Raw genomic sequence first — 26905 nt, 5'->3', positions numbered from 1 at the left:
TCATTTTTTGAATACAGTGTTCCAAAAATCAACTACAGTATCATAATGCAGCATATTTTCCCAGCAAAGTTTTTATAGGCAGAAGGAACTTCAGCCAGATATTCCAAAAGAACATTTGCAATTTGTGCAGTAAAAGCAATGCATTTATGTCTAACCTTGCTCATAGGCCTTCTTTCCTTTTCAGCTTTCACACACACACACACACACACACACACACATAAATAATATATATAAAACTTTGAATATGTACAGACAAAAACTAACTTTGAATATATATAGAGAAAAACTGCTATCACCCAAAAGGCAAAATAAGCAGGACACTGAAATCCTTAGAGAAGGGTGGAAGCAAAAACTCTAGAAAAGGAATAGCACTTTATTACACGAAGCTATGACTAACCAGTTAGAAACATACTGATAAGCTTTTCAAGCTGATAAAATTTCTAACTTTCCAAACACAATCAGAACCTCTAGAACTCATGACAATGCAAGCACAAGGACTCTTAGTATGCTCACAAGGGGAAAATGCCTCAAGTTTATTGTCCTTTAACAAAGCAATCTATGTTGATGCACTTCCATTCTGTTATTTGTGAAAACCAGTTATAATTCCATGAGGTGAAGCAGCTGGACACTAGCCACTTAATCAACTGGGGCACTAGCCATGAAAAAGTTATTTATCCTGAAGAAGGGTGGAGTACCAGATCAAGCAAATGTGCATATTTAGCTGTGATAAATAGCAGTTAAAGCTATACAGGAAAAGATACTGTTGTGTTATCAAAGTCTAACCCCATCTGTAAACAATAGGCAACTAGGGGCATTTCAGGAATAGTTCAATAAATAAAATCAATCAATCAAGTTATGATAAGGAAATTACTTTAAAGAAAATACCTCTTCCCTGTCATAACTTGGTTTTAATATATAATTTACATACAGTTCATAGAAATCAAACCATGAGCAGTTTTTTTTCTATACAGCATATATTTATTTATTTTATTATTTGTTTTTTATTTATATCCTGCCTTTTTCCTACAAAGGGCTCAAGGCAGCCTACATCTCCTCCTCCCTCTTATCCACAACAACAACCCTGTGAGGTAGGTTGGGCTGAGAGTCTGTGACTGGCCCAAAGTCACCCAGTTCGCTCCATGACTGAGCGGGGACTAGAACCCAGATCGTCCGGGTCCTAGTCCCATGCTCTTAACCACTACACCACACTGGCTCTCCAGCATATAGAACAAGAGACAAGTAAAATTTCCCATCATCTAATGGAAATGTAAAATTGTGCATGAAGTAAAGTCATGACATTACTTCACATCCTGCTTAAGCTACTGGATAAGCTTCAATACAACCTAGGTATCTTTGTCATCCTTTTTTCTTCCAAAAGGTACAAATGCTGGACTGAGGATAAGAGAATGAAATTCAATAGGGACAAATGCCAAGTTCAGTACCTAGGAAAAAAGAAACCAAATGCATCATTACTAGATGGGGAATACTTGGCTCAACAAATCTGCAAGTGAGAAGAAACGTGAATTGTAGATCAAATTGAATGTAAGTCAACAATGTGATGTGGCTGCAAAAAGGGCAAATGCTATTTTAGGCTACATTAATTTAAGTATCACTTCCAAATCACATGAAGTACTAGTTCCCCTCTATTCAGCACTGATTAGGCTTCATCTGAAGTACTGTGACCCATTCTGGGCACCACAATTTAAGATGGATGCAGACAAGGGTTCAGAGGAGAGCAACAAGGATGATCCAGGGACTGGGAACAAAGACCTATGAAGAGAGGTTGAAAGAACTGGGCATATTTAGACTTGAGAAGACTGGGGAGACATAGGAGAACACTCTTCAAGTACTTGAAAGATTGCCACAAACAGGCAAGATCAGGATTTCTTCTTAATCATTCCAGAGTGCAGGACACAGAATAATGGGCTCAAGTTATAGGAAGCCAGATTCTGGTTGAACATCAGTAAGAACTTGCTGAATGTTACAGTTCTATTATAAGTCTTGGATCCTAAGATAAGATAAAGAAGTTAACACAAGGTAAGTTTCTCACCCTCTCATGCCCACCAGAGTCATCACCAAGCCTCTCCAGAGGGTTGGGTGGGCTCTCCAGGAGAGAGGCATGGGGACCTTCAAGGAAAGGATAGCAAAATTTCCTTCAATGAACTTCCTAAACTTAATTAAGGATTTATGACTTGTCCCCATACTTGCTCAGCCTTTTTTAGGATATTAACATGTGTGTCTATGGATACTACCAAATAATAACTTTCTTTTCTTTATTTTTCTACTAACATTTTATTTATTCAAAACATTTCTATGCCGCCCCCATCACAACAAAGCCTCGGGGAGGCTCACAACAGACATAAAAACAATCAATAATTAAAAAGCTGGTACCATCTCGGCTATATATTAAAATCTATAAATACAATAATAATAAATTAACAGTTAAAATAACTTTTAAATAAAAAGGTCTTTGCCTGGCGCCGAAGAGCAAATAATGACGGCGCCAGGTGGACCTCTCTGGGGAGCACATTCCATAGGTATGTCATTGACATAATGTCATTAGGATATTCATGGGGAAAATAAACACTAGGTGTAGCAAAGAAAAGGAAATAGTCTTATCACTATCAACAAGTATGTATTCTAGCATATGGGGATTTGACTATAGTAATGAATTATTAAAATACAGTGGTCCCTTGGCTCACAAACTTAATCCATTCCAGCGCTATGGTTGTGACCCAAACTGGTCGTGACCCAAGTCAAATTCCCCATAAGGTTCAATGTAAATAAGGTTAATCCATTCTGTAACCATTTTTTTAAACACAAAAATTTGAAACAAAGTAACAAAGTACAGTACAGTAGAGAACACTAACCTAGGTGGGGGGGAGGCTATTGTTTGGAGGGAGAGTCCAAAAGATAATCGTGTGATAGAGATTGTGCTGCGGGGGAGGGGGGAGTGCCCAAAATTGCGATCGTACTCATGCAGAAAAGACAGGCGTGATTGCGGCCATCCCCCCCCCCCCCCCCAGCACAATCGCAACCATCTCCCCCGCCCCCCAGAGCATGAGCGCAATTGCGCCCATCTTTCCTACACGAGCGCAACCGTGATCACGGCCATCTCCCCTCCCTGAGCACAACTGTGATTGCACCTGTGCAGGGAAGACAGTTGCAATCATCACCCAATGCAGAGTTCATGACCTGAGGCAAAATTTTGCCAAAATTTCTGTTTGCGACCCGATTTGGTCATGAACTGAGACATTCGTGACCCGAGGTACCACTGTAGCAGTTCATGAAGTGAGATCTACTGTTATGTGCTGTCCAGTAACATGAAACAGTAAATATTTCAGTGTAGGGATACAGAATCACAACATGCTATTGAACTTTGCCATGAATCTTTAAAATGTAGCAGAGGAAAATGCATCATCTTTTTTCTCTACCTTTTTTTGTCAAAACAAGGATGGAGCTAAAATCCTAATTTATCTTCAAGTATAGGTTACTACAACTGAGGCTCAAATTGCATATCAATAGCTGAGTTAAAAAATTTTTGTAGCAGTACGTACAAGAATAATCTGCAATACACTTCATTTCTAGATAGAAAAATCAAGTTTTTATTTTCATATCCCTTTCTTGGCTTTTAGTTGCCACAGAAACTGTCCTTTCCTTCTGAATCATGCTTTACTGTAAGCAAAGAGGGTACTGTAGATGAGTGGAGCCCTGTTCACATCAAGGTATTTATGTCCCTGCTGCAATGGAGAAAAGAAAAACATCAGCTCCAGTGCCAGAATTATAAGTGTAAATACATAATGTTTTCAGAAAGAAGCAGAATACAAGGTGCTCTCTCTCACACACATGTGCACACACTCATACTGAGTGTGAGTCCAACCATAGAACTTCAAGTCCTAGCACAAACTCAAAAGAGTTTTATAGGAAATCTGGAGACTTGGAAGGCTTTCACAGAAGCCAAATCACATCTCTATCCTACCATTACTGGTACAGATAAAAAGAAAAATTTTACACTCCTCTCATACTTGACCAACTCTCTCCCAAAAATTGCAACCAATTCCTACCTATTCCAATGTAAAAAGCTATCAAGGATTGTCCCGTCTATTGGAAAATTCAAACTTCCTTGCCAATCACCTTCTGTCAGCATCCTCTAGACCCAGATTAATGGGTATAGCTGCCTGATGTCAAAAGTCTACTCTTTCAAGGTCAAATGAATACAATAGGTTTCTAATATTAACTGCGAGTGTCAGCAAAGTATCTTGCCTCAAGTATGGTATTAGTTCATTTCTTCCAGACTGAACAGAAATGACTTTCTAATAGCATTGTTCCAAGTCAGTAATGTCTGTAGTTGCCACAGATATTATTCAATTGCAAATGGGGCAGGACTTTCAGATAATCTTATTAAGGCACAATCTGCACTATGAACAAGTCTGAAAAAGCCTGTTACACAGCATTAATTGTATGGTCCAACTGTTTACAGGTTGCTTGCATAAAAATCTTCTTCTGACTAAGTGTGTTTTCTTGATGCTGACAAAGGTATGACAAAGGCGAGCCTTGTACCTTAGAGGAGAATCAGTTTCATCCACCCTAGGGATTTGTGTGTTACCACAGGAATGAAAGATAGTTTCAGCTCACACTTCAGCCAAGTATGCTCAGTGACAAATTCTTCAAGATCAGTATCTGCCACATATCTAAACATTTTTTTTTCTTTTTGGTATTCCTAGGAAGTATGCCTGTTTATTATATATTTAACTTTTCAGATTCTACTTACTAGACATTCACACTGGCCAGACATTCACTGTTAACATTGAACATGTTTCAAGTAGTAGTCTTAATCAAGAGAAGAGGCTCATAAGAAATGGTCTCTCTGTGAATCTGGCTGCCTACCTCAAATCGTGAAGTTTTGCTTGTGTCAGCTCTTAGGGCAAAACTATCCTCATGGGAATAGTCAACTTGCTACTTCTCTTTTAATATTTCAACCCTGACAGAAAATACCAAGTTTTCAACACCGTGCCAAAAATGTTGCCCCCCAAATTCCCTGGGATTCTATTCTGCAAGTTAAAGAAGTAATAGACAGATATTACCCATTACGTACACCCTTAATTACAGCACTTTATGCCCTTCATCACTTGTGAAATATCCGGCATCTAATTTTTGTCACTGGAAACTGATTTTATAGCATTCAAATTAGCAGTAAGGTTATTTTGGATAACAGAAATTATCTGCTGCCATGGTCAAGATACAAAGGAGTGCTCACATCTAGCCCACACTATCTGGGTTCACAAATTCACTATCGTCCACCATGGCTTACCTAAATGGGCATTACAGTAGGTTATAAGAGAGAGCTCCCACATTTCACTGTATTATCTGAACCTGAGCATTAACTGAGCATTATTCTCTCTCTAAACAACCCTTGCCATCTTTGTTCTGCTGACATAGCAAATCATGGCAATATCCCCTCCACCACTTGGGGCTGAATATTTAAAATGGCTGCTAACACAAACCATAACCTCTCAAGGCTTAAATAAGCCACAGAGGGTTGCAGTGAGAATGTGGACCAGGAGACTGTGTTGCAATCCTTCTTAAACACAAGGAACGTGCCTACATTATTGTTCACAGCACTCATCAGATTACACAACCCTCAAGAGCATGGGAACCTCAGCTTCCTAGCATGTTTGCTGCCAAACTGTTTCATAGATACAAGTGTTCATAGCATGGACAGGAGTTTTCAAGAGAAGCTAAAAATGTGCCCTCATTAGACAAATCTCCTGCTTTTGTTTGTCTGACAAACACTTCACTTATTTTTCATGAGGAAACATTTCTTCTTTGACTTAAACTTACACACATGCTGGAAGACAACTGAAAGGTTTGTGAAGTGTTATAAATGTCTAGATGGAACATTATGTTTTGAATTAAAACTCTTCTCAGGCTCTTACTTTTTTACTATCTTTCCACTATTTATGAGAGAGAAGCAAGCACACCACATGTTGTGAGAATAGCAGATTATGAATCCCCACTTAGCAGATTATGAATGAAAAGGAAAGTCTAACTTGAAACTAAGAATTGTATTGTACAAGTCAGTCAAATGCCACATTTCTTCTAAAAGCTACATTTTATATTCTTACACTTGCGCAGTAATCTCAAATGATGACTTACATGCAAAACAGTTTTCAGGTCATGCCTGGAACCGTATAATGATGACCTAGTTTTTGTCAGATAATTATTTGTGTATATGCCACAATTGCCTTAGATGCTCTGCTAAGCAGTTATAAATCAATTAAAATGAATTTTGTCAGGGCAGTATTAAGACTGGCCAGACAGCCTGCTCAGAGAACAATCCCATGTGGTTGCCTGCAGTCCTCCAAACTTGCAAGGTTACAGACATGCAACTGAAGTATCTTGAAGTAGATGAAGATTACTTTCATGTCCCCCTCATAACATTTAGATGGAGATTTCAGCTATCTAAATAAAGGACTAAGTTACTGCTTTGGTTTAGGTTGCTGCCTTGCTCCTCTGCTCCTCTCCCCTCCTGTGAGCCTGCAGCCAGGCAACCATCTTCAGAGCCTCAGCCAGTGCAGAAAGAGCGGTGCTGCTTGAGAGAGTGGAGAGGGCCATCTGAAGGAGTTCCTGGCTGAAAGGCTTTTCTGAAAGTGCAACAGGGAATAAGCTTTGCCCTATGGCCAGCCAGTGTCCACTCGTCATAGGAATACACCCACAGTAAAATGCAAGGGAATCTTGCTTAATCTTCCATCAACAAGATGGGGGAAAGCCTACCTCAATCCATTTTGGGGTAGGGGTGTCAAATGTACCTTGAGAAAACTATAAAAATAAAATATTTTATGTCATCAATCATCATCATCTTTATTTAGGTATTAACCATACCCTAATTTGTTTAAATGATCTGAGAATGTTCTTTTAGTAAAGCAATATAGTTGGAAATATAGTCACAGAAATTAATAATACCAGACAATATATATTACAATGCCTAGAAGGGCGGCAAAGTCTAACTGAACCAACAGAAGCTCACAGATGCCCATCATTCCTGAGACAACCTTCTGTATTTACTTTTTGCACCACCCATCTCTAATTTAGGGTTTGTTGATCAGCCCTTGTTCCAATTACAGAAGTTCTGTCTTCTAAGGTCAAGTTGCTATATTCCTCTCTCCTTTATCATGCCTGTTCTGTCTGATTTTATCTGACCTGACTATTCTAGAGGTTTGCTGCTCTGTCATTTTTACACTGCTTTTTACCTTGGCTTTTGTAATTGGTACTTTTTGTTCCAAATGCTTTTAAATGTTTTAAATTGTTTGGAACTGTTTGCAACCAGTATGGATGGTATTTTGGACAACAGTACAGTAATCATGAGTTATGAGTTACATGTAGAAAATTTCACAAAACTTGCAGTGTTCACTAAGCAGACTGTTGCTGCAATGTTGTCATTAGGCTGCCCAGAGATAACATGCATTCCTTATTGAGTTTTGATTTTCTCTTCTCATCCTATTTTCTACCCAAAGAGTCTTTGAAAGATCAGGAAGTTTTCCATGCATGAACAAAAGCTTTATTTCTAGACAAGTGGGAGGAACCAAAAAAGAAAAAAAAAAGGGAAAGATAAATTGTATTTATTTATTAAAAATATATACCACCATTCCATTAAAATAACACTCGTAGTAGCTACAAACTTAAACAGAACAAGTATCACATTAAAAGTCATCAAATAAAAAACATTATCCCAAAATCAAACACAACAACAACAGGTACTCATTAAATTAAAACCTACTTCACTAACACATTGGTGTGTCACCCCAAAGCTTGACTAATAAAAACCTATTTGCCTGTTGGTGAAAGGGCAACAGAGATGACATTAACCTGACTGTCCTTGGCAGTTAGTTCCTAGGCCTGAAAACAGCAACCATATTCTTGTCAAATGTACCTGAGTATACTCAGGACTGTGAAAGCGGCCTTTTCCCAAGGATCTGAGTGAATACAGTCTTTGAAACAGCATGGGACAACTTGCATTGGGCTTTGAAGTTCATAATCAGAACTTTACATTGTGTACAGATATGGTTCAACAGTCAGTAAAGCTGCTCTAACAAGGAAATCACAGGTTCCCTGCAACTAGTGCAAGACAATAATCTGGATGTAGCATTCTGAGCAACTGGGGTTTCAAAATATTTTTCTAATGCATGCTATAGTACTCCAAACAGGATGTAACCAGCGTATGTTTTGGTATGGCAAAATCTAACATCTTCAGGAAGGTGGAAATAATTTTTGGTGGGAAGACAGATTATAATTGTAATGAATGAATACATTTAGCCTTAGATGTGCAAACATATTCCAGGGATACAGAAAGTAGCCATTCAAATTTAAAGATGAATCACAGTATGTCCCTGTTCAGTCCACAATGCCACACTCAGCCAGACCGTTATGATTCCACCTTATCCAGGTCCAAGAGACAGAAACCTCCCTTTTCCAGTGAAGATGGCCTTGCTGAGCTCATCAAGCATTTCCACTTATTAAAAAGATTCCAAGTTGCCAGGTGCCCAAACAGGAATCTTCAAGCTTCCATCACAGAGCTAGGGATGAGCTATTACTCATCACACAAAAGATAAGAGATTCTTTTGAAATCTCCACCCAGGGATGGGAGGAGGTCTAGAGGAAATAGATTCTATTGAGAAAGGAAGTTTGCAGCATTTCTCTTCTACTGCAGGTCCCAGGAGCTTGAGAAGAACCTGGAGAAATTGCCCAAGGTTTCTCTAGTAAAGGTGCTTAGGTGTAGCTTTTCTCCAATCAAAGGAAGGCAGGCCTGATAGCAGCACCAAGAGAAATTTGCTGACATGGACATAATGGGTCTTCAAGGAACCACACTGGCAGCTTAGTGCAGGGCTATGCCAACTAGGGAGTATTTTATTTTTTGTTCTTTACTACCAATTTGCTTTTTGGTACTGTCCTAAGATCATGGCACCTGGTCCTATCACTTCCTGGGAAACAGATGGGGAAGAAATGGAGGTAGTGACAGATTTTATTTTCCTGGGCTCCAAGATCACCACAGACGAGGACCGCAGACAAGAGACTAAAAGACGCTCCCTTGGGAGGAAAGCTATGGCAAATCTAGACAGCATACTAAAGAGCAGACATTACCCTGCTGACAAAAGTGCGTATCGTCAAGGCTATGGTTTTCCCAGTGGCAAAGTATGGCTGTGAAAGCTGGACCATAAGGAAGGCTGAGCGCCTAAGAATTGAGGCCTTTGAATTGTGGTGCTGGAGAAGACTCCTGTGAGTCCCTTGGACTGCAAGGCGATCAAACTGGTCAGTCCTAGAGGAGATCAACCCTGACCGCTCTTTAGAAGATACTGAAGATGAAACTCAAATACTTTGGCCACTTAATGAGAAGGAAGGACTCACTGGAGAAGAGCCTAATGCTGGGAACAACTGAAGGCAGAAGAAGAAGGGGACGGCAGAGAATGAGGTGGCTAGATGGAGTCACTGAAGCTGTTGGCGAGAGCTTAAGTGGACTCTGGGGAATGGTGGAGGGCAGGAAGGCCTGGAGGAATGTTGTCCATGGGGTCGCGATGGGTTGGACACAACTTCAAGACTAACAACAACCACCACCAATTTGCTGCTTTCAAGTGGCTTTTGCTTAGTCACTCAAACTGATTTGCCTCTTTAAGTTGCTTATTGTGTGCTCAGAACCTGACCAAGCTTTGATTCATTCTGTATTTCTGAATCCTTATTAAATCTTTCGTTTTCACCAAAATGCCATTTGCATACTTTGCAGGGTGAGAGAGGGACATGCATAAGAGGAATGCCACCCTTCTGACTCTCAGTATTCTGTGACAACACCAAGACTAAATGCTATGATATGGAAGCAATCTGTAACATAATTGTGCCAGCTAAGGACAGAGGTGAGCTGCAAAGAAGCCCAACATGAAGGAACCCGCTTTATCCTTACACAGTTGCCCCAAGGGGCTAAGAGCATTTGAAAACTGAGTTTGGTTTGCTTGCAGTGGTGGCAAACTATACCACTGGGCATTGCTGCACCAGTCTTTGTGTCTTCTGATGGAGTTACCTGCAGGTGCCAGGTCCCTGCAATATCCAAAGTGTGAAACTGAGTTTCCAAGGATAATGTAACTTTATCTAACACTAGTTGGTTTCTTCTTCCCTGACCTACCATTCAACCAGTCAAAAGTACTTCTATCCAGCCTGGATTACAGACACCAGCCACTCATACAGAGAAGCTTCCTTAAATTTGGATGGAAAAGAACAATCAATAGGCGGGTGGCCAAAGCATACTGATACATTGTACCTCAAAACTCCAGACATTCTCCTTGAACAGTTTCATATATATCTTAAATAAAATGGGGGTCAAGATGGACCCCTGACACCAAAGGCCCTCAACAAAACCTTTGAGAAGAACCAGAATGCTTAGTTTTCCCTAACATATATTTCAGAAATTGATCATGGCTAACAGTTTTAAAGTCACTCAGAAATCCAGGAAGATCAACATCAACATGTTCACCCTATCCAGTTCCTCACATAGTCAACCTTTGACCAGGCCTGAAGGAGAAGTGAAATGTATCTGGATAATATGCATCATTCAGAAACTCCAAGAGCTGAGATGCCACTACACATTCCAACACATTACCAAATGATAGAATAATGTAGGCTAGCTGGAAATACTCCAATAAAGCAGGATTTTGGAAATATTTTGTTTTAAGGTCCTATTTCCATGTCCTTTACAAAAAAATAGCACCACAACCTGCTGAGGGGGGCTATCCTTACTCACTTGCCCAGACCCCCAGCTGTTTTTATAACCAAAAATGGCAATGGTAAAACAGATATGTGATTAATATCACCTCTCCAGAAATCCTGCCCACATCCATAGGAGCTTTACCTTATGTATGAATTATATATTATAAACTATAGCATCTGAGTCAGAGTGGATATACTATGGTGATATGCTTCTCTGCAGCTTTGCTGTGTCCTATTTATAAAAATGAGTTACTCTTCAAAGCACCTCTCATCTCTAGACAAGAATCCCTCCTTCCCTCCCTCTTGCTCTACACTTCCCATTTTTTCTGCCACAAAAAAAGGTGACTAGTGCACCTGGTTGGGCTGTGCAAAGCAGGAAAAGACAGCTAGCTACTGTGGCAACAGTTAGTCTTGATATGCTTGAAACACAATCATCTGATTATAAGTTAGTCAAAGAAAAGCTGGAGTTGCTGACACCTGCCATGCTGGCTCTGTTTTGCCAGGAGAAAGATGGCATTACTACCACTGCTATGCTTGTTCTTATTCCTAATTATTTCATTCCCATACCACCCCATAGCTGAAGCTCTCTGGGTGGTATACAACAGTATAGGGACTTAGTTCCAGAAGAGAAATGACTTTCTAATACTGCTGTTCCAGGTCAGTGACGGCTGTAATTGCCAGAGATATTATTTAACTGCAAATGGCTTTAACGCCCAATTTCTAAAAGAATGTGAAGAGGAGAAAAGCTCAGAAATGTTTTGAAAAGGTAAAAGGGTTGGGGTTCCCTTTCCCCCATTCCTCTAACAAACATACTTTTCATCTTCCAAATCTGCTTTTAAACCTGGCAAAGGAAGCAACAGGAATAATTAATACTTTACTTAGAAACTTTACCTTTTTGAGAGGGCTACCTGAAAAATCACTCCTGAATTTCTTTTGTGCCTTCTACTTCATGGTTATGGTAAGAGACCATAGCTCAGTGGTACAGCACATACTTTTCATGAGGAGATCATTTTCTGATATTTTCAGGCAGGACTGAGGAGGAACCCTTCTTGCCAATCTGAACAGCTTCTGCTAGTTAGCGTAGAAGATGATACTTGGGTAGCGCAGCCTAATTCAGGAAAAGGCAGATTCATATGTAACAGTCAAGTTTTCTACAATGGATAAAGAAAATGGGTCAGTGCTATTTCTCCTGTACTTCTTGTTGTTTTGCAAAGTCTTACTATCTCTGCCACCTCTTTGTTCAGGCCAACTGTTGAATAAATGGGGTGCGGGGGAGATGTTTCTGTGTTTTGGATTATGTAATTGCAAAATCATAAAACTTCCAGTGGTGTTCATGGCCAGTACTAATATTAAAAACATTTTATAACTTAATTTTTAAGCAAGCAACACTTAATGGACAAGGTAAACACTTAGCTACAGTAGTAATAACTACTTACTTTAATGGTGTAAACTAATTTAATCCCAGATAATTTATACTATTTCGGTTCTTGTCCATCTCTTTTCCAATGGATTTAGAGAAGCTGATACCAGTACAATCCAATTTTACATGTTTTCCTATAAGTCTCACCATGCTGGGTGAATAAACCCAGCTTAGATGCCAATTAATTCTGTTCTTGGAAATATCTAAAGTGGCCATGGTGACATATACCTTCCAATTACTGGAATGTACAAGTAGTCCACAGATTAAGACTGAGTTCTGTTCCTTTCATAAGGGCTTCTTTAAGTTGAATTTGTATGTAAATTGGATCACATGAGTAAGCCAAATATTTGTCTTTTACCTTTCTATGGAAATGCTGTTTCTTTCTTATACAAAATAAAGCATTGTAATAACAACAATACAGTAATAATAAAGTAACTACTGGTACAGCATAGAGAGAAAGAATCTGTATGTGTGTGTGTAGGTATACAATATTGTAAGAAACGAAAGAAACAGTTCTTAAAGTTTAGAACATTCTTGAGTTAATCTTAAGCTTAACATTAGATGATGATGATGATGGATCTGGTGCTGGGAAGTCAGGGTTTGACTGTGCTGCTGGAGAAGGGGGAGGAGTTACCACTGGAGTCTAGGGTCTGAATGCCACTGAAAGATGCATTGCTTATTCCCTAGAAATAGCCACGACTAGTTCTAGCACAAAGGGTCCTGCAAAAGCCTTGTAGGGGTTCCATGAAAAATCTCAAAAATCAAACTTAAAATGACACCACTCAAGGCCAACTATGTGATTGTCAACTGGCGTCGAAGCAATGAACAAGAAAATGGATCACGTCATTTGATTCCTAAGACTCTATTGCATAGTTCTGGGAATTAGCGAAAAAATTCATTTGGGATATTACCATATAATTGCTTTATTCATTTGTTTAAAATGTTTTCTCTTTATTTCCAAACCTACTGCATTATGCAAAGTACTCAGGCAATAGCAGCACAATGCTTAGTAAAAATTAGGGGTAGAGTTAGGGTTCCGTGGGAAAAAAAAAGTCTACAGAAAGGTTCCATGACTGAAATAGTTTGGAAACCGCTGCTCTAGGGAACAATATAGCCACTGGTGATGCACAAACAAATGAATCATGTAGACCCCTAGAGATATTCACAGCTTTTCCCATAAAGGGTTTATGGCAGTCTGTGCATTCCTAGGTATGCACTGCTTCTAACCCAGACCTGTATTCCATATTTTTGTTAGCAGAGTGCTCAGAACTAGGGCAGGCATTGTAGACTCCTGAGAGCTGACAAAAGAAAAAGGTGGTCACTTGGACAAATTCTTACAGAAGTCAAGAAAAAAGTAAAGTAATCTTGTTAAAATCCCCTGATAGACATGCATGCAAGGTTAAATCTAGGACTATCCCGTTAAGCAGAACTGCAAATATTCAATAAACCTAAGATACACAAAATGCTAATGTAATTATGTATGCATTTGCTAGCCCAAAGTGATTTCCCAATGCATGATTAAACCAATCTCTAGGAACATACTGAAATAATTTCAGTGTTACAAAAAGAATCTACTCTCCAAATAGCTGTAGGCTCTGTACCCATCTCAATACTGCCCTCTTTTACATATGAAGTGGCTCTGGGAAGGAGTTTTCAAAATCTCTTTGGTTCCACTTGGAACAGCTATTGAAGGCACCACCTGGGAGTCATTTCCTCTTTGTACTGTAGTCATGCCATGTATGATATTCTTTAGTTCCTTCTATTTTTTTTTTTCTTAAAACAGGGGAGCTCCATTCTTCCTAAGGCCAGTCCAATGTTGATGAAATCAAATGGTGGTCACCCTAGGAAGGCTCCTTTTGGCAGAAATAAAAAAACGGTGCCTCTTATCAGTTTGTTTCCATTTGTGACTGTTGGACCAGTGCCATCTGAGTTCACACTACTGAAATACACCTTGATTTCTTTGCTACCCCAGTCACGAAGAATATCATTAATTTGCCTGACTGCTTTAGTTTCTTTTCGAAAACATAGTTTTCCTTCAACTACTAAGACCCAGGAATTGTAACATGCTCCAAACATCAGCTACATAATATTTGGTTGAAATCCAAACTAGCTAGTACAAGTTTCGCTAGTCACCTAGAGAAAGACTGAAATTCCTATTACGTTGGTAATGTCTACCAAAGCTGTGGACCTTTAGAGAAAGAACACAAAGCACTATAGAGTGAATATATTTTCACCCCTAATCGTCCTCCCCATCATTACTATGAGCATACATCACCCTAACTGTGCTGCCCTTGTAAGGACATCTCTCTCAAAAAACATATTTGTCCTCACAACTCACCCCCCTCAAGCATTTCTCTCCCACACCCTTCAGGAGTCTTAGGGACTCTGATTTACATGATCTCAACTACCTAATCATTTCAGCCTCACTGCCCCATCCTACATCACTCCAGATTGTTAGCATATGTGTGCACCTTAGCTTTATGCACCAGAGCCTAGAATTAGGCTGATTTCCCCAACCATCTGGTTTTCTCTGTATCTACTGAAGGATCTTCCTTCCCAAAATTTCACCTGGTCTACAATGTGACAAGGATGCAAATAGGATACATGCCCATGGGAGTATGTTATACATATTCTACTCCAGCTGCACTTTTTGTTGATTCATTTCTAGACACAGTTCTGTGTTGACAATTAGCCTTGAAACCTCAAATAATTTCAGTTCAGGATATCTAATGAATCGCTGCTCCTATACCAGCCTGCAACTGGGAAAGCTCTTTGTATCTGAATGGTGTGCAAGTTGGTTCTAGTCTCTGCTCAGCCATGGAGCCAACTGGGGGACTTTGGGCCAGTTACAGACTCTCAGCCCAACCTACCTCACAGGGTTGTTGTTGTGGGGATATGTCTGAGACCAGGAGGAGAAAAATTATGTAAGCTGGTTTGAGTTCTTTAAAAAAAGGCAGGATAGAAATCAAATAAATAAATGACAACTACTTGAGATGTGGAAGAGGGCCTTCTTTGTGGCTTTGCCTAGACTGTGGAACTCTATGTACTGGAATAATAGAATATAATTTCTTTTCAAACAAATAAACATTCCTACACTCCATAGCTTTCATAACTTTGTGCATGACAAATTTTGACTAGCCAGTGAAAGATTACATCATCATGAATCTGCATTCCCTGCTAATCTGGGGAAGGATCATAATCTTGTCTCCGATACTATATTAAACTGACATCATGCTTTTAATATCCCTGAAGCCCAATGTTACTTTAGCAAAATTATCATATTTACCTCTCTAAGTCAAAGGTCAGGTAAAGAACAGGACTTCTTAGGTTCACTAAAAAGGGTTAGGGGGAGTGCTTAACATGGTGAACAAATCTGTGTTCCTGGCTATGTGAAATAGTACTTCCTTTGTTTATTCTGAAACTGCTGCTACTCAGTTTATAAATATATGCATAGTAAGGAGAGAACTATAAGTTCATTTTCTCTCTCTCGCACACACAACGATATACTAACAAATTTCAGTAATGACTGCCATGCACTAGCTGTGGCATCTGTTGAAAAATGGGTCAACCAGGACTATATACAATATTTATTTTATATAAAGTGTTTTTGTGTGACTTTTTGGGAAGAACAGATTCCAGTCCAGCTTACATTCAATCCCTAAAAGAAGGTAGTTCCTGCCCCAAGGAATCTTAGACTACATGACAAACAAGGGAGAAAGGATGTGAAGGGAAGAGGAAAAAATTAAATGTGACCACCCTATAGATTTATAAAATGAAATTACGACACTGAGATTTTTATTTTTAAATCAAATCCTTTTAAAACTGAACATGAGTTGTTGTATTTTGCTACTACGATATGTGAAGTTACAATCCTATTTACATTTACCTAAAAGTAAGATTCACTGAATTTTGCAGGACTTATTCATGCATAGATATGTCCTAAAGATTTCCTTTCTAGAATATCACATACTATTCAGACTCCATCATTACAAATATGAAGTCAGGAATTTTAGCCCCCACTTTTAAATTGATTTTCACTTTCCTACAGTCCATCTCATTTCCCCACAATTTGGACTGAGCCTTTGGGAGCCTTTCAGAGTCTGGCTGGGCTCTCACCATCCCAAGTAATAGGGTGTCATCTGCAAGCTTAGCTTCCTCACTGCTTACTTGTTGACATTATATTTTTTAACAAAGTAAACAGCATCAGTTCCAGTACAAACTCATGGGTGGAGGGTAAAAGTCCCACTGCTCCTTTGTTATTTATTCATAGAATGACATCTCTCCTTATCCAGTTTTGACTTACTTTTACATTAAAAATATTGGGATATAAATTTGTATCCAGTTAAAGAATAGGAAGCAGTAGAAAAAAATGGGGACAGACTCTTGCAAACTAGTTCAGAAGTTAAAACCCATGAATATTCAAAGCATGGCTGCTTTTTTAAAGGTATTATATAGCGAAGTATAGTCATCTACCAGTTATTAACCTATGAACTGAAAAAGGAATATTGTTAAGTATATTCAGATAATGGTAACTAATAAAACACATAGTTTTTAAAACAAATCAAGAATTTGGAGAATCACAAAGGATCCTTATATTAACATGTTTAATTATATATTTTAAATTAACAAAGAAAAGACTAGATAAACAAGGCAAAATAATTTAAAATTTGAAAAACTGATATGTTCCGAGGAGTACATGTACTCAAGATGTGATCTCCAAAACATTTTGAGGGAGTTGCTCCAGACCCCTGATCATTTGTTGCTCTTCTCTGTACTTTTTCAAACTCAATAATGTCCTTTTTCAGATAAGGTAACCAGAACTACACAATATTCCAAGTGTGGTCGCATCAAAGATTTTTATAAGGGAAGTAAGATACGATTTTCTATTCTGCTCCTAATTATGCCTAATATGGAGTTTGTCTTCTTCACAGCAGCTGAGTACCAGGCCAACATTTTCACTGAGTTATCCACCTCTACCCAAAGATCCTTTTCTTGTTCCACAACTGTTAGTTTAGATCCCATCAGTATATACATGAAGTTGGGATTTTTTTGCCCCAACATGCATTTCTCTACACTTGCTTATTCTTGCCATTTTGATGTCCATTTTCCCAGCTTGGAGAGATCCACTGGAGTGCCTCACAATCCTTTTGGGTTTTATTAATCACCCCAAAAAGTTTAGTGTCACCAGCAAACTTGGCCACTTCAATACTTACTCCTAATTCCAGAATTTAGGAATATGTTGAAAAGCACTGGTCCTAATATAGAACCCTGTGGGACTCCACTGGTGACATCTCTCCACTGGGAGTAATCAACATTTATTCCCACCCTCTGTTTTCTGTTCTTTAACCATTTAGTGATCCATGGGGTTCCTCACTCTTTTTATTCCACGAGTTTACTTAGTTTGGTCAGGAGCCTTTGATGAGGGACTTTGTCAAAAGCCTCTTAGAAGTCCAAGTAAGCAATATCTACTGGATCACCCCTGTCTATGTGCTGACACTCTCAAAGAACTCCAGTAGGTCTGTGAAACAAGACTGCCCTTTGTGGAAGCCAAACTGATTTTTTTTCAGCAGAGCTTATCCCTCTTTGTGATTACTGATTTTCTCTTTAATAGTGCTTGCAAGCAGTTTACCCAAAACAAATATTAAACTATTGGCCTGTAATTTCCCAGATCCCCTCAGTTCCCTTTTTAAAAACTGGTGTTGAATTGGCCATTCTCCAATCTTCTGGTACAAGAGCTAATTTTAGGGACATGTTAAATATTTTGGTAAGAAGGTCAGCAATTTCAGGCTTGAGCTCTTTGATAACTCTAAGGTGGACCCCATTTGGACTGGGTGACTTGTTGACTTTCAGTTTGTCAAGTTGAGATACTTTTATATTTTGTCACTATCTGGTCTAATTTCTCAGACTCCCTTCCATGTACCTAGATGATTTTTCAGTTCACATTCTGATAAAAGCAGCACTCAAATAAAAATAGGCATACCCTTCTGTGTATTACAGCACATGCAGCATCTTTTGCTGCTGTTATGTGTCATCAAGTCATCTCCAACTTATGGCAACCTTTTGAATGAAAGCCCTCCAAAATGTCCTGTCTGTGACACCCCTGCTTAGCTGTTCTAAATTCAAAGTTGTAGTTTCCTTCTATTATTTGATGTTCCTTTTATTCTTTTTCCTTCAACTTTCCCCAGTATAATTGTCTTTTCCAATGAGACTTGCCTTCTCATGCTGTGTCCCAGCCTCAACTAGGTATGTTTATTCTGAAATCCTTCTTTGTTCAATAAGTGGCAGCCTTAGAGAGAGATGCATTGTTAGAATGTCACTTTAAATGATAAGTGGGATCAAGTCAATGAGACTACCTCATTTCTCAAGTATCAGATTACATGCATCACAATATCTTTTCTAGAAGCACAGGCTCAAACCACTCACTTCTTACCTATGTGCTGTTTAGTATACCATATTACACAACAGAACAAAGTCACAATTTATTACACAATTTGGAAAGCTAGATGCCATATGACATGGCTTGCTTATCTTGATTAAATAAAAACCACACTTAGAGGCAGAACATTTTCTGAGTGGGAACCATTAGCAATGATCACACTTTCCTAAAGCTTTAAAAGCAAACACACTTTTTTTCAATTAAACTTAAAGAGCAGGCAGCAGCTGTTCAACAGATTTACTCAAGCAAACAGCAGAAAATTTCTCTCATACTGTGCACTTCTGGCTGTAATCCTACACATTCTTTCATGGGAGCGAATTCCACTGAATTCAAGAAAACTTACTTTCAAGTAAACATGCACAAGATTGGGCTGCAAAGATACCTTATTTAGCAGTAACAATAAACAGCATTGATGTTCACATACATTTCATATTCAAGATTATTACAGAAAAGTAATTGGAAGTTCAAGTTTTTTTCACTTAGGACATTTCTACAAAATCAATTCTATATTGCTAAAAACATACAATGTTACCAATGTTTTATAGACACACAAGTCTGTTGCAGGAAAACACAATGAAGACTCTTGTGCATACACACAGGTAAAGAGGGAAAAATTGTAAACAGTAGGTTCAAAAGGGCATGAAATTCAAGAAGTCTGTGACATTTCTGTGCAAAGAATATACATCTGAATTTGTATACATTTGAGCTTTGCACAGAAATGTCACAGACCTCACTGTTTACAATTTTCTCTGTTCGTACTCATGTGTGTATATATCATCTGCCAACTGAGGATAACACTTCATGTATCTTGACAAAGCAAGCTCAAATCTAAAAAGCTTGTACCAGAATAAATCTGTTAGTCTTTAAAGTGCCACAATACCTTTTTTTAGCCCTTTTTTTTTTTTTTTTTTTTTAAGGAAGGCTTCTTTACCCCTGCCCCCATTTTTTTCCAAGTTTAGAGGCAGGACAAAAACCAGTCCTTTGGCTTAGGTAATATAATATACCTGGGATATCTGAAGTCATCTAATTAGCCCTTGACTTCCTCAATGGCAGCAAAAGTAACACTATTAGGCAGCAGGTTAAGCACTCTCAGAATGGAAATACTTGGCATCAAGGTTACGAAAAGGTCAAAAGCACCCCTAGGCTCATGGCCAATGACTAGAGAATATTATTCCACACAGAATCAACAACTACCCTGCAGAACCAATTCTAAATCCCGAAAGGTATCTTCCATGAAATATTTACCACACAATATGCACCTTCCTATCCTGTTGTGTTCATCTCTTATGTAACTTCAGAGACACTAGTTATTCTATGTATTTAATTATACGTATCAATGGGTTCCTTATAATACAAAGGCCCATCCCTCCCCATGTAAAACTGCAGTCTCAGACATCTTTAACAGTCATTTCCCTCCACAAAGAATCCTAGGGGTTGTAGTTCTGTGAGGAGGGACCAGTTCTGTGAGAGAAAGGGAAATTGTAATACCAGCACCAAACTACAATCTCCAGAATTCATTGCAGGAGGTCATGACAGCTAAACTGATATGAAACCCAACTTATACAGATTTATAATGTGGAAAGATACCCTGAAAAGAATCAATCTATTTCTATGAAGAACTGCTCTAACATTTACCTTTCAAAACTACTCTCTTGAAAAGGTTGCTGTAAGACCCACTGAAGCAAAAGAACCCAATAAATGATAATTATGCACACATAAATCTAAAATAAGCACTGCTGAGATAATCCCCAATATTTTCAGTAAGACAACTGACAGGCAAAAGGAACATACCTGAGAAGGGTCATGACAGGGTGGCCCACTCAGTGGAAAATACCACAGTGACTATCTAGTCTTCTTTCTAGCAGCACATGAACAGCCATGCTGGATCAAGCCAAAGGCCTGTCTAGTCCAGTGTTCTGTTCCCACAGTGACCAACTAGACACCAATGAGACCTTACTGTCTATGAGAACTAGACATCAACAGGACATTAGTGCAATCATTGCTCCCTAGAAACCTGTACTCAGAAGCATGCTGTCCCCAATTTTGGAGTCAACATGTAGCCATCATGGCTAGTAGTCAATGACAGCAATATCCCCCATGAATTGATCCAATACCTTTTAAAATCATCTAAGATTTGTACCCATCATCGTATGTTGAAGAAACTGCATAACCATGTGAAGTCCTTCCTCATATGTCTTAAATATCCCACCACTGGGCTTTATCAGATAATTCCAAGTTCCAGCACTGTTAAAAACGTAGAAAACTCCATCCACTTTCTCCTACTTTTGTGTCTCGTGTCCCCACACCCTTTCACTCTTTTCTAAATAGCACAAATCATTGTAACTTGTTCTTGTTGGGAAATTGTCCCAGGTGCTGATAATTTTTGACATTTTCCCCATCTTTTCTAGACCTACAATATGCTTTCTAAGGTATATTGTCCAAAACTTTTCACAGTATTCCACATGCAGTTACACCAGACTTATACAAAGATATTCCAATATTAACAGTTTTATTTTCAGTCCCTTTCCTACAGAATGCCAATATGGGTTTCACAGTTGTCACATACTATTGCTATGATCTCTTTCCTGATAACTCTCTACCAGTTCAAACCCCAACAGTACATACATAAAGTAATTTGCATTTCCAAATAACAAAGTTATTTCTAAAATGGGGTGGCCATTTTAGTCTTTTGCTACTTTAATACTTTATTAGGGTACTATCTTTCATAAGCTAATGTTCAGTTATGCAACTGAAACCATAATGCATCTGTTAATCTTCAAGATATCACAGGACCATTTATGTGAAGTTAAGGTTTTTTTGTCACAGTGTTCACCATTTTACACTTTTCACTTTGAACTGCTTTCTTGTTACCCATTGCTACATCCTAAGCATATCCTCCTGGTCAGTTTCGTAAACCCTTCATAACCCCTTTTTGTTTTTACCACACAGAATACTTTAGTGCTATCTACAAATGTGACCAACTTGTTCACCTCTTGTTTCCACAAACACATTGAAAAGCACCAGTACAACCAATATACAGCCTTGAAGGAGCAAACTTTTTACATCTCTCTATTGCACAAACCCTCTGCTTCCTATTATTTAACCAGCTACTGTACCAAACAGGCATACTATAGGATTTCTCACGATGCACATGCATACCCTTTAATGACACTGCAAACATACTCCTATCCAGCAGTTTTGAAATACATCATCTTAAAATAACCTTGATGATGGCCAACTCTTGCTAAGGGTGTTTGGCCAATATAGCAATAACTTCACAACATTTTTAATCTTAGAAAATTTTTAATTCAGCAAAAGTAAACAGAGCTTACCGCAGATTCATCAAGGCCGGTTTCAGACAATCAATGCTATCCCTTGCCAACTGTTATGTGGACTGGGAAGGCCTAAAGCCATTTAACCTTGCCTGATTATATCAAGAACTGGAATGAGACTGGCTGAAAGGTCCAAAAGAGCTATAGATGACACAACACATGGGCATTTTGTAGCACGCCTGTAGTAACCTTCTCCCATGTTTCGCACCATTTAGTGAATACAACATTCAATATGCTAACTGAAGATGCAGGAATTGTTTCGCATTGTTTTGAAACACGGTGAGCCACGGAAACATTGAAGATCCATGCATTCATCCATCTCTGCCTTTCCCTGTGTGTCAACATATAGCACTCACTACTTACTTTTCGCACCCAGCTTAGCCAGGCTAAGAGCATTAAAGGGGGCACATGCTTTCTCCTTTATTATCTTAAAAAAAAAAACCGTCACCGAAAGAGCGTGAGAAGCACCTGCCGTGTGTCGACGAAGTGGACACGACCCCCCCCCCCCCCCCCCCCCCCCCGATACAGCCAGCCAAGGAAAGCCTCACAGCCCCACAGCGGCCCAAGGAGTCATGACCGAGACTCACAGCGCGGTGGTGCTTGGAGGCAACGGTGAGATCAGGCCCGATCCCAAACTCTGGCTAGACAGACGGAGTCGACTACAGTCCAATACTCCTCTCCGGCAGGAACATGGCGAGGCGGCGGCGCAGGGCTCCCCGGCCGCCCCCTTCAGGAGCAGCAACAGGAGCAGCAGCAGCGGCGGCGGCAGCAGCGGCGGCGCCCCCCGGCCAAGCCCCGAGCTCCAGCGCATCCTCCCCCGTCTCCCGTTCCAGAGGCCCAGCAGGCCGCGCGCTGGCAGGTCGGCCTCAAACACACCCCGGCTCGTATGCTCGCTCCCTCCCTCGCCCGGCTGCCTCCGCGCAGACCGAGCCCGGGGAGAGGAGCCAGCTCGCGCTCGGGCGAGCTCTACGCACGCGTGCCCGGACTCCTCGTGAGGGCCGCGAAGGCGGAGCCTCCGAAGCACCTCCGGCTGCCACGCAGGGAGGGACTCGAACGGCCATTCGGCAGCCGTGTGGGGCGGCTGAGGCGGGGCTTGCTCGGCATGGCCGAGCCGAGCGAACGCCTCCCGGATGTTTTGCGCTGGAGCGCCGAGCTATTGGTCATGTTGACTGGGGCTAACGCGAGTGGGAGTCAAGGGGCTGAAAGATCCGGGGCTCAGACCGTTCGCACAAAAGAAACGTACAACTTCGCACATGCTAATTTACATAGGCAGGTGTGTGTGGTGTGCCTGTGTGTGTATGCCTATTGCTTTCAGAACACAACGGTGCCGTGTCCCAAATTGTGCTTGCTTAAAACTCACGCATTCCGTTCGTCTTTCAGGCCCAAATGCAGATACCGAGGGTGGAGTGCCGGTCACTGGCAAAGAACTGTTTGCCACCTAAACAGATACTAATTGTAAACTGAATATGGCTCATTGTCAAGGAAGAGTGTGAGAACGTTTTGTAAACTATAAAACCCATACTCATAGGCTGAAAAACTTACATGCCAAGGAGTATGTCATCAACCATCCTGGAATTACTTAAGAGAAAATCCAGGCTGGCTCTCCACATCCACATTACCAGCAAAAGCAACACCAGACAGATCTCAAGACAAAAGAATATTGCTTATTTGAGAGCACTAGTAGAAAAGGTGGCTTATTTCCTCCCAAATGCCTTATTTTGGTAGTTTCTGGGATTCTATAAAGGCTATGCCAAATATTAAGTTTATAATAACATTCTCATAAACTACCAAAAAGCATAGTTGGATACTAACTACAGTTCTTAATCAAGGTATTACAATGTAATAAGAATATTGCCCAGCTGTGGAGTTTGGGTTTTTATTTCACATAGATGTCTAGAGCTACCTTTGTATGTGTGTATGTGGTTAATCACTAAAATTATCAGTCCCCTTGTTTCTTTCTAGATCTAGATATTGGAACTATTGTTCAGGTAGATAAGACATGTTGCAGATCTAAACACATTTACTAGGGAATAGGACTTCATTTCCTTGGGAGGAAAGCTATGGCAAATCTAGACAGCATATTAAAAAGTAGAGACTTCACCCTGCCAACAAAAGTGCGTATAGTCAAGGCTATGGTTTTCCCAGTTGCAATGTATGGCTGTGAAAGCTGGACCATAAGGAAGGCTGAGCACTGAAGAATTCAGACCTTTGAATTGTGGTGACGGAGAAGACTCCTGCAAGTCCCTTGGACTGCAAGGAAATCAAACTGGCCGGTCCTAGGGGAGATCAACCCTGATTGCTCTTTAGTAGGCCAGATACAGAAGATGAAACGCAAATACTTCGGCCACCTAATGAGAAGGAAGGACTCCCTGGAGAAGAGCCTATGCTGGGAACAATTGACAGCAAAAGAAGAAGGGGACAGCAGAGAGTGAGGTGGCTAGATGGAGTCACGGAAGCAGTCAGCGTGAGCTTAAGTGGACTCTGGGGGATGGTGGAGGACAGGAAGGCCTGGAGGAATGTTGTCCATGGGGTCACAATGGGTCGGACACGACTTTGCGACTAACAACAACAACAACAACAACAACAACAACAGGACTCCATTATGCACTTAGCTAGGAATGAATCCCATTGAACTCAGTATGTATTCTAAGTAAGCATGTGTAGGATAACAGAGTAATTTGATGCAAACCTGCCCATGATTTTTCAACCACAGGTATCTCTGTATTCCCAATTTTCCTATTCCTCATAATTCCCTGTGCCATCTCAGTTATTTTTTTCACACCCCACAGATTGCTTTTGAACACAAAACAGTAAGTTCTCTATAGCCATTTCTACCAGGTTTCCCTAATGCCTGCTATATCTCACTTCTCCTTCTAAACTAGGTATTACGATTCTTCCATTCTGGCTTAGAGGCTTCTAGCATTTGTATGCTAGAAGCAAATGGTGTCCCTCCAAGTTTCTCTGACACATGATTCTTCTGCTATGGCACTTAGGCTGCTTTGACTGACTATCATGTTTCACCATATGTTCACAGCCTATTTCCTCCTTTTCTGTATTTGGGCAATTGGAAACACTTTCAACTCCATCCCCTGGGGATGATTGAAGCCAAATGGGATACTTCCTTGCTCCTTTCAGCTTTCCACCAGGCTGCGGTATAAAAGCACCTCTGCCACCTTTTTTACCTTTAGTGCCAGCACTTTCGTTCCACTTGATTCAAGAGCCTTTCTCCCTTGTACAGGCTTGGCTTGTCCCAAAAAAGTTTCCCAGTGGTGAACCTCTTGCCTCCATAGTACTTTGTCCTCCACACACTGAAGCTTCCCAGCTTCTCCTGGCATCACATCATTGACCATACTTTTAGCCATGGACTCTGTTAATTTAAGTCTTCTTGATGGGAAAACAAAATGAAACAAAAAGCATTCAAGTCACAAAGTAACTGAACACTCATGACAGACTAACATGGATGAGAGTAGCTGAAAAGCTCAGGCTGACAGCATCAGAAAAGCAGACAAATTGCTTGTGGGTAAGAGTGACTTTTTGCTGAAGCAACCAATGTGGGATTTTGGCACATGGAAGGAAATCACTGTGCTCAATAAGAGGCTGTGAGGTAAGCAGCTGGAGAAAATCACAGCATGCTTTTATCTATGATTTATTTACTGAAAATATGCACAGACTGCGTGTGAGGGTCATGGCCTCCCCAAGAGCATATATAATGTAGAAAATGCATATATAAAATCTGACACATCAAAATTAGAGTAAATCACCAAGAGACAAAACTTTGGTATCATAGGTATAAATCAGTGCTAAACAACATTTTTGCCTCATGTCTGCCAGAGGCCACATGCACACATTCCCCTCACAAACATATATTCACATCTATCTTTCCAAACACATGCATACAGGCATACATTCCTACACTGAGGCAGGTCTTTCCATTGCCAGCACTAGTACCCTTCCTAATTTCATGTTAAAATAGCAAAAAAAATAATCCACTTGACTCAACATAATCAAGACAATCCATGCTTTCTGCATTGCAACATAATTTCACCAGTGCAGATTGTGGAACAGATGCAAGTTTTTGATTCAACAGTGAATTTGCAGGATTCTCTTTATAAACCACCGTTATCAATGAGGATCATTGGCATGGATCCATGTTTTCGCATCAAAGCATTGCCAGAAAGAACTGTATCAGTGGTTTTTACTATGTGAATGTAGATATGTTCTGTGCGTATGTTAGACCTGGTGTGACACTATGTAAAATCCAGAGGAACCATGAAGATCTGTGCTTGATTTTGTGCCTTGATGCAGTTAGTGGACAAAGATAGAAGCTCTGATTTCAAGGAATTCTTAGGATTTGTACCTCAGAAGGATGGTGGTGACTAGAATGGTGACCAGAGCTCTGGTCATTTTATGGGATATAGAGTTAACCCTGACAGTTAACCTAATCATGCCCAGGTGATAGTAGGTAATGAGTTTTAATCCATCAGGGTCTGGATTCATATAAGTCTACAGCCAATGGAGAGAATGAAGATGGATAACTACTGAACCAAGGTCCCTCCCTGCAATGAATGCAGATAACTTAGGTAGGAGGAAGATGCTGGCATGGCACTGTGGAACAGTCTCTTTCCTGCTATTTTGCTGACCTAGTTCATTGTGTTCCTTCCTTGTAGGATGCATTCAGACAGAGGAACAGGTTAATGTGTGCACCAGCATATCATTAAAGTATAATATGGAAATGCCCCTGTAAAACTCTATCTATCTATCTATCTATCTATCTATCTATCTATCTATCTATCTATCTAGTTTTAAGATAATGTCTTATACTTTATGTTAAACTCTCTCTCTCTCTCTCTCTCTCTCTCTCTCTCTCTCTCTCTCTCTCTCACACACACACACACACACACACACACACACACTTTTATGCAATCTGTAGGAATAACTGCCCTGATTCCAGAGCTATGATGTAGAAGA

General features: G+C 40.0%; 1 protein-coding gene across 3 annotated transcripts in view; it reads right to left on the bottom strand.

Annotated features, from left to right (window-relative positions):
* Positions 1–22887, bottom strand: part of LRIG2 (leucine rich repeats and immunoglobulin like domains 2) — a 61572-nt gene extending 38685 nt beyond the window's left edge. For 2 of the 3 annotated variants that reach the window (XM_044447381.1, XM_044447390.1), the window contains exon 1: positions 22525–22887. In XM_044447381.1, coding sequence (XP_044303316.1) covers positions 22525–22748 — 224 coding nt within the window. In that variant the 5' untranslated portion in view covers positions 22749–22887. Of the gene's footprint in view, positions 1–11640; positions 14932–22524 lie in introns of those variants that run through there. The other variant, XM_044447399.1, reaches the window with a different exon arrangement.
* Positions 22888–26905: the final 4018 nt, after the last annotated feature.

Source organism: Varanus komodoensis, unplaced genomic scaffold (genome assembly GCF_004798865.1).
Source record: "Varanus komodoensis strain SLA01 unplaced genomic scaffold, ASM479886v1 scaffold1, whole genome shotgun sequence".
Classification (NCBI taxonomy): Eukaryota; Metazoa; Chordata; class Lepidosauria; order Squamata; family Varanidae; genus Varanus; species Varanus komodoensis.
The sequence above is the reverse complement of the archived record's forward strand: the minus strand, read 5'-3'. Positions and strand labels throughout refer to the sequence as shown.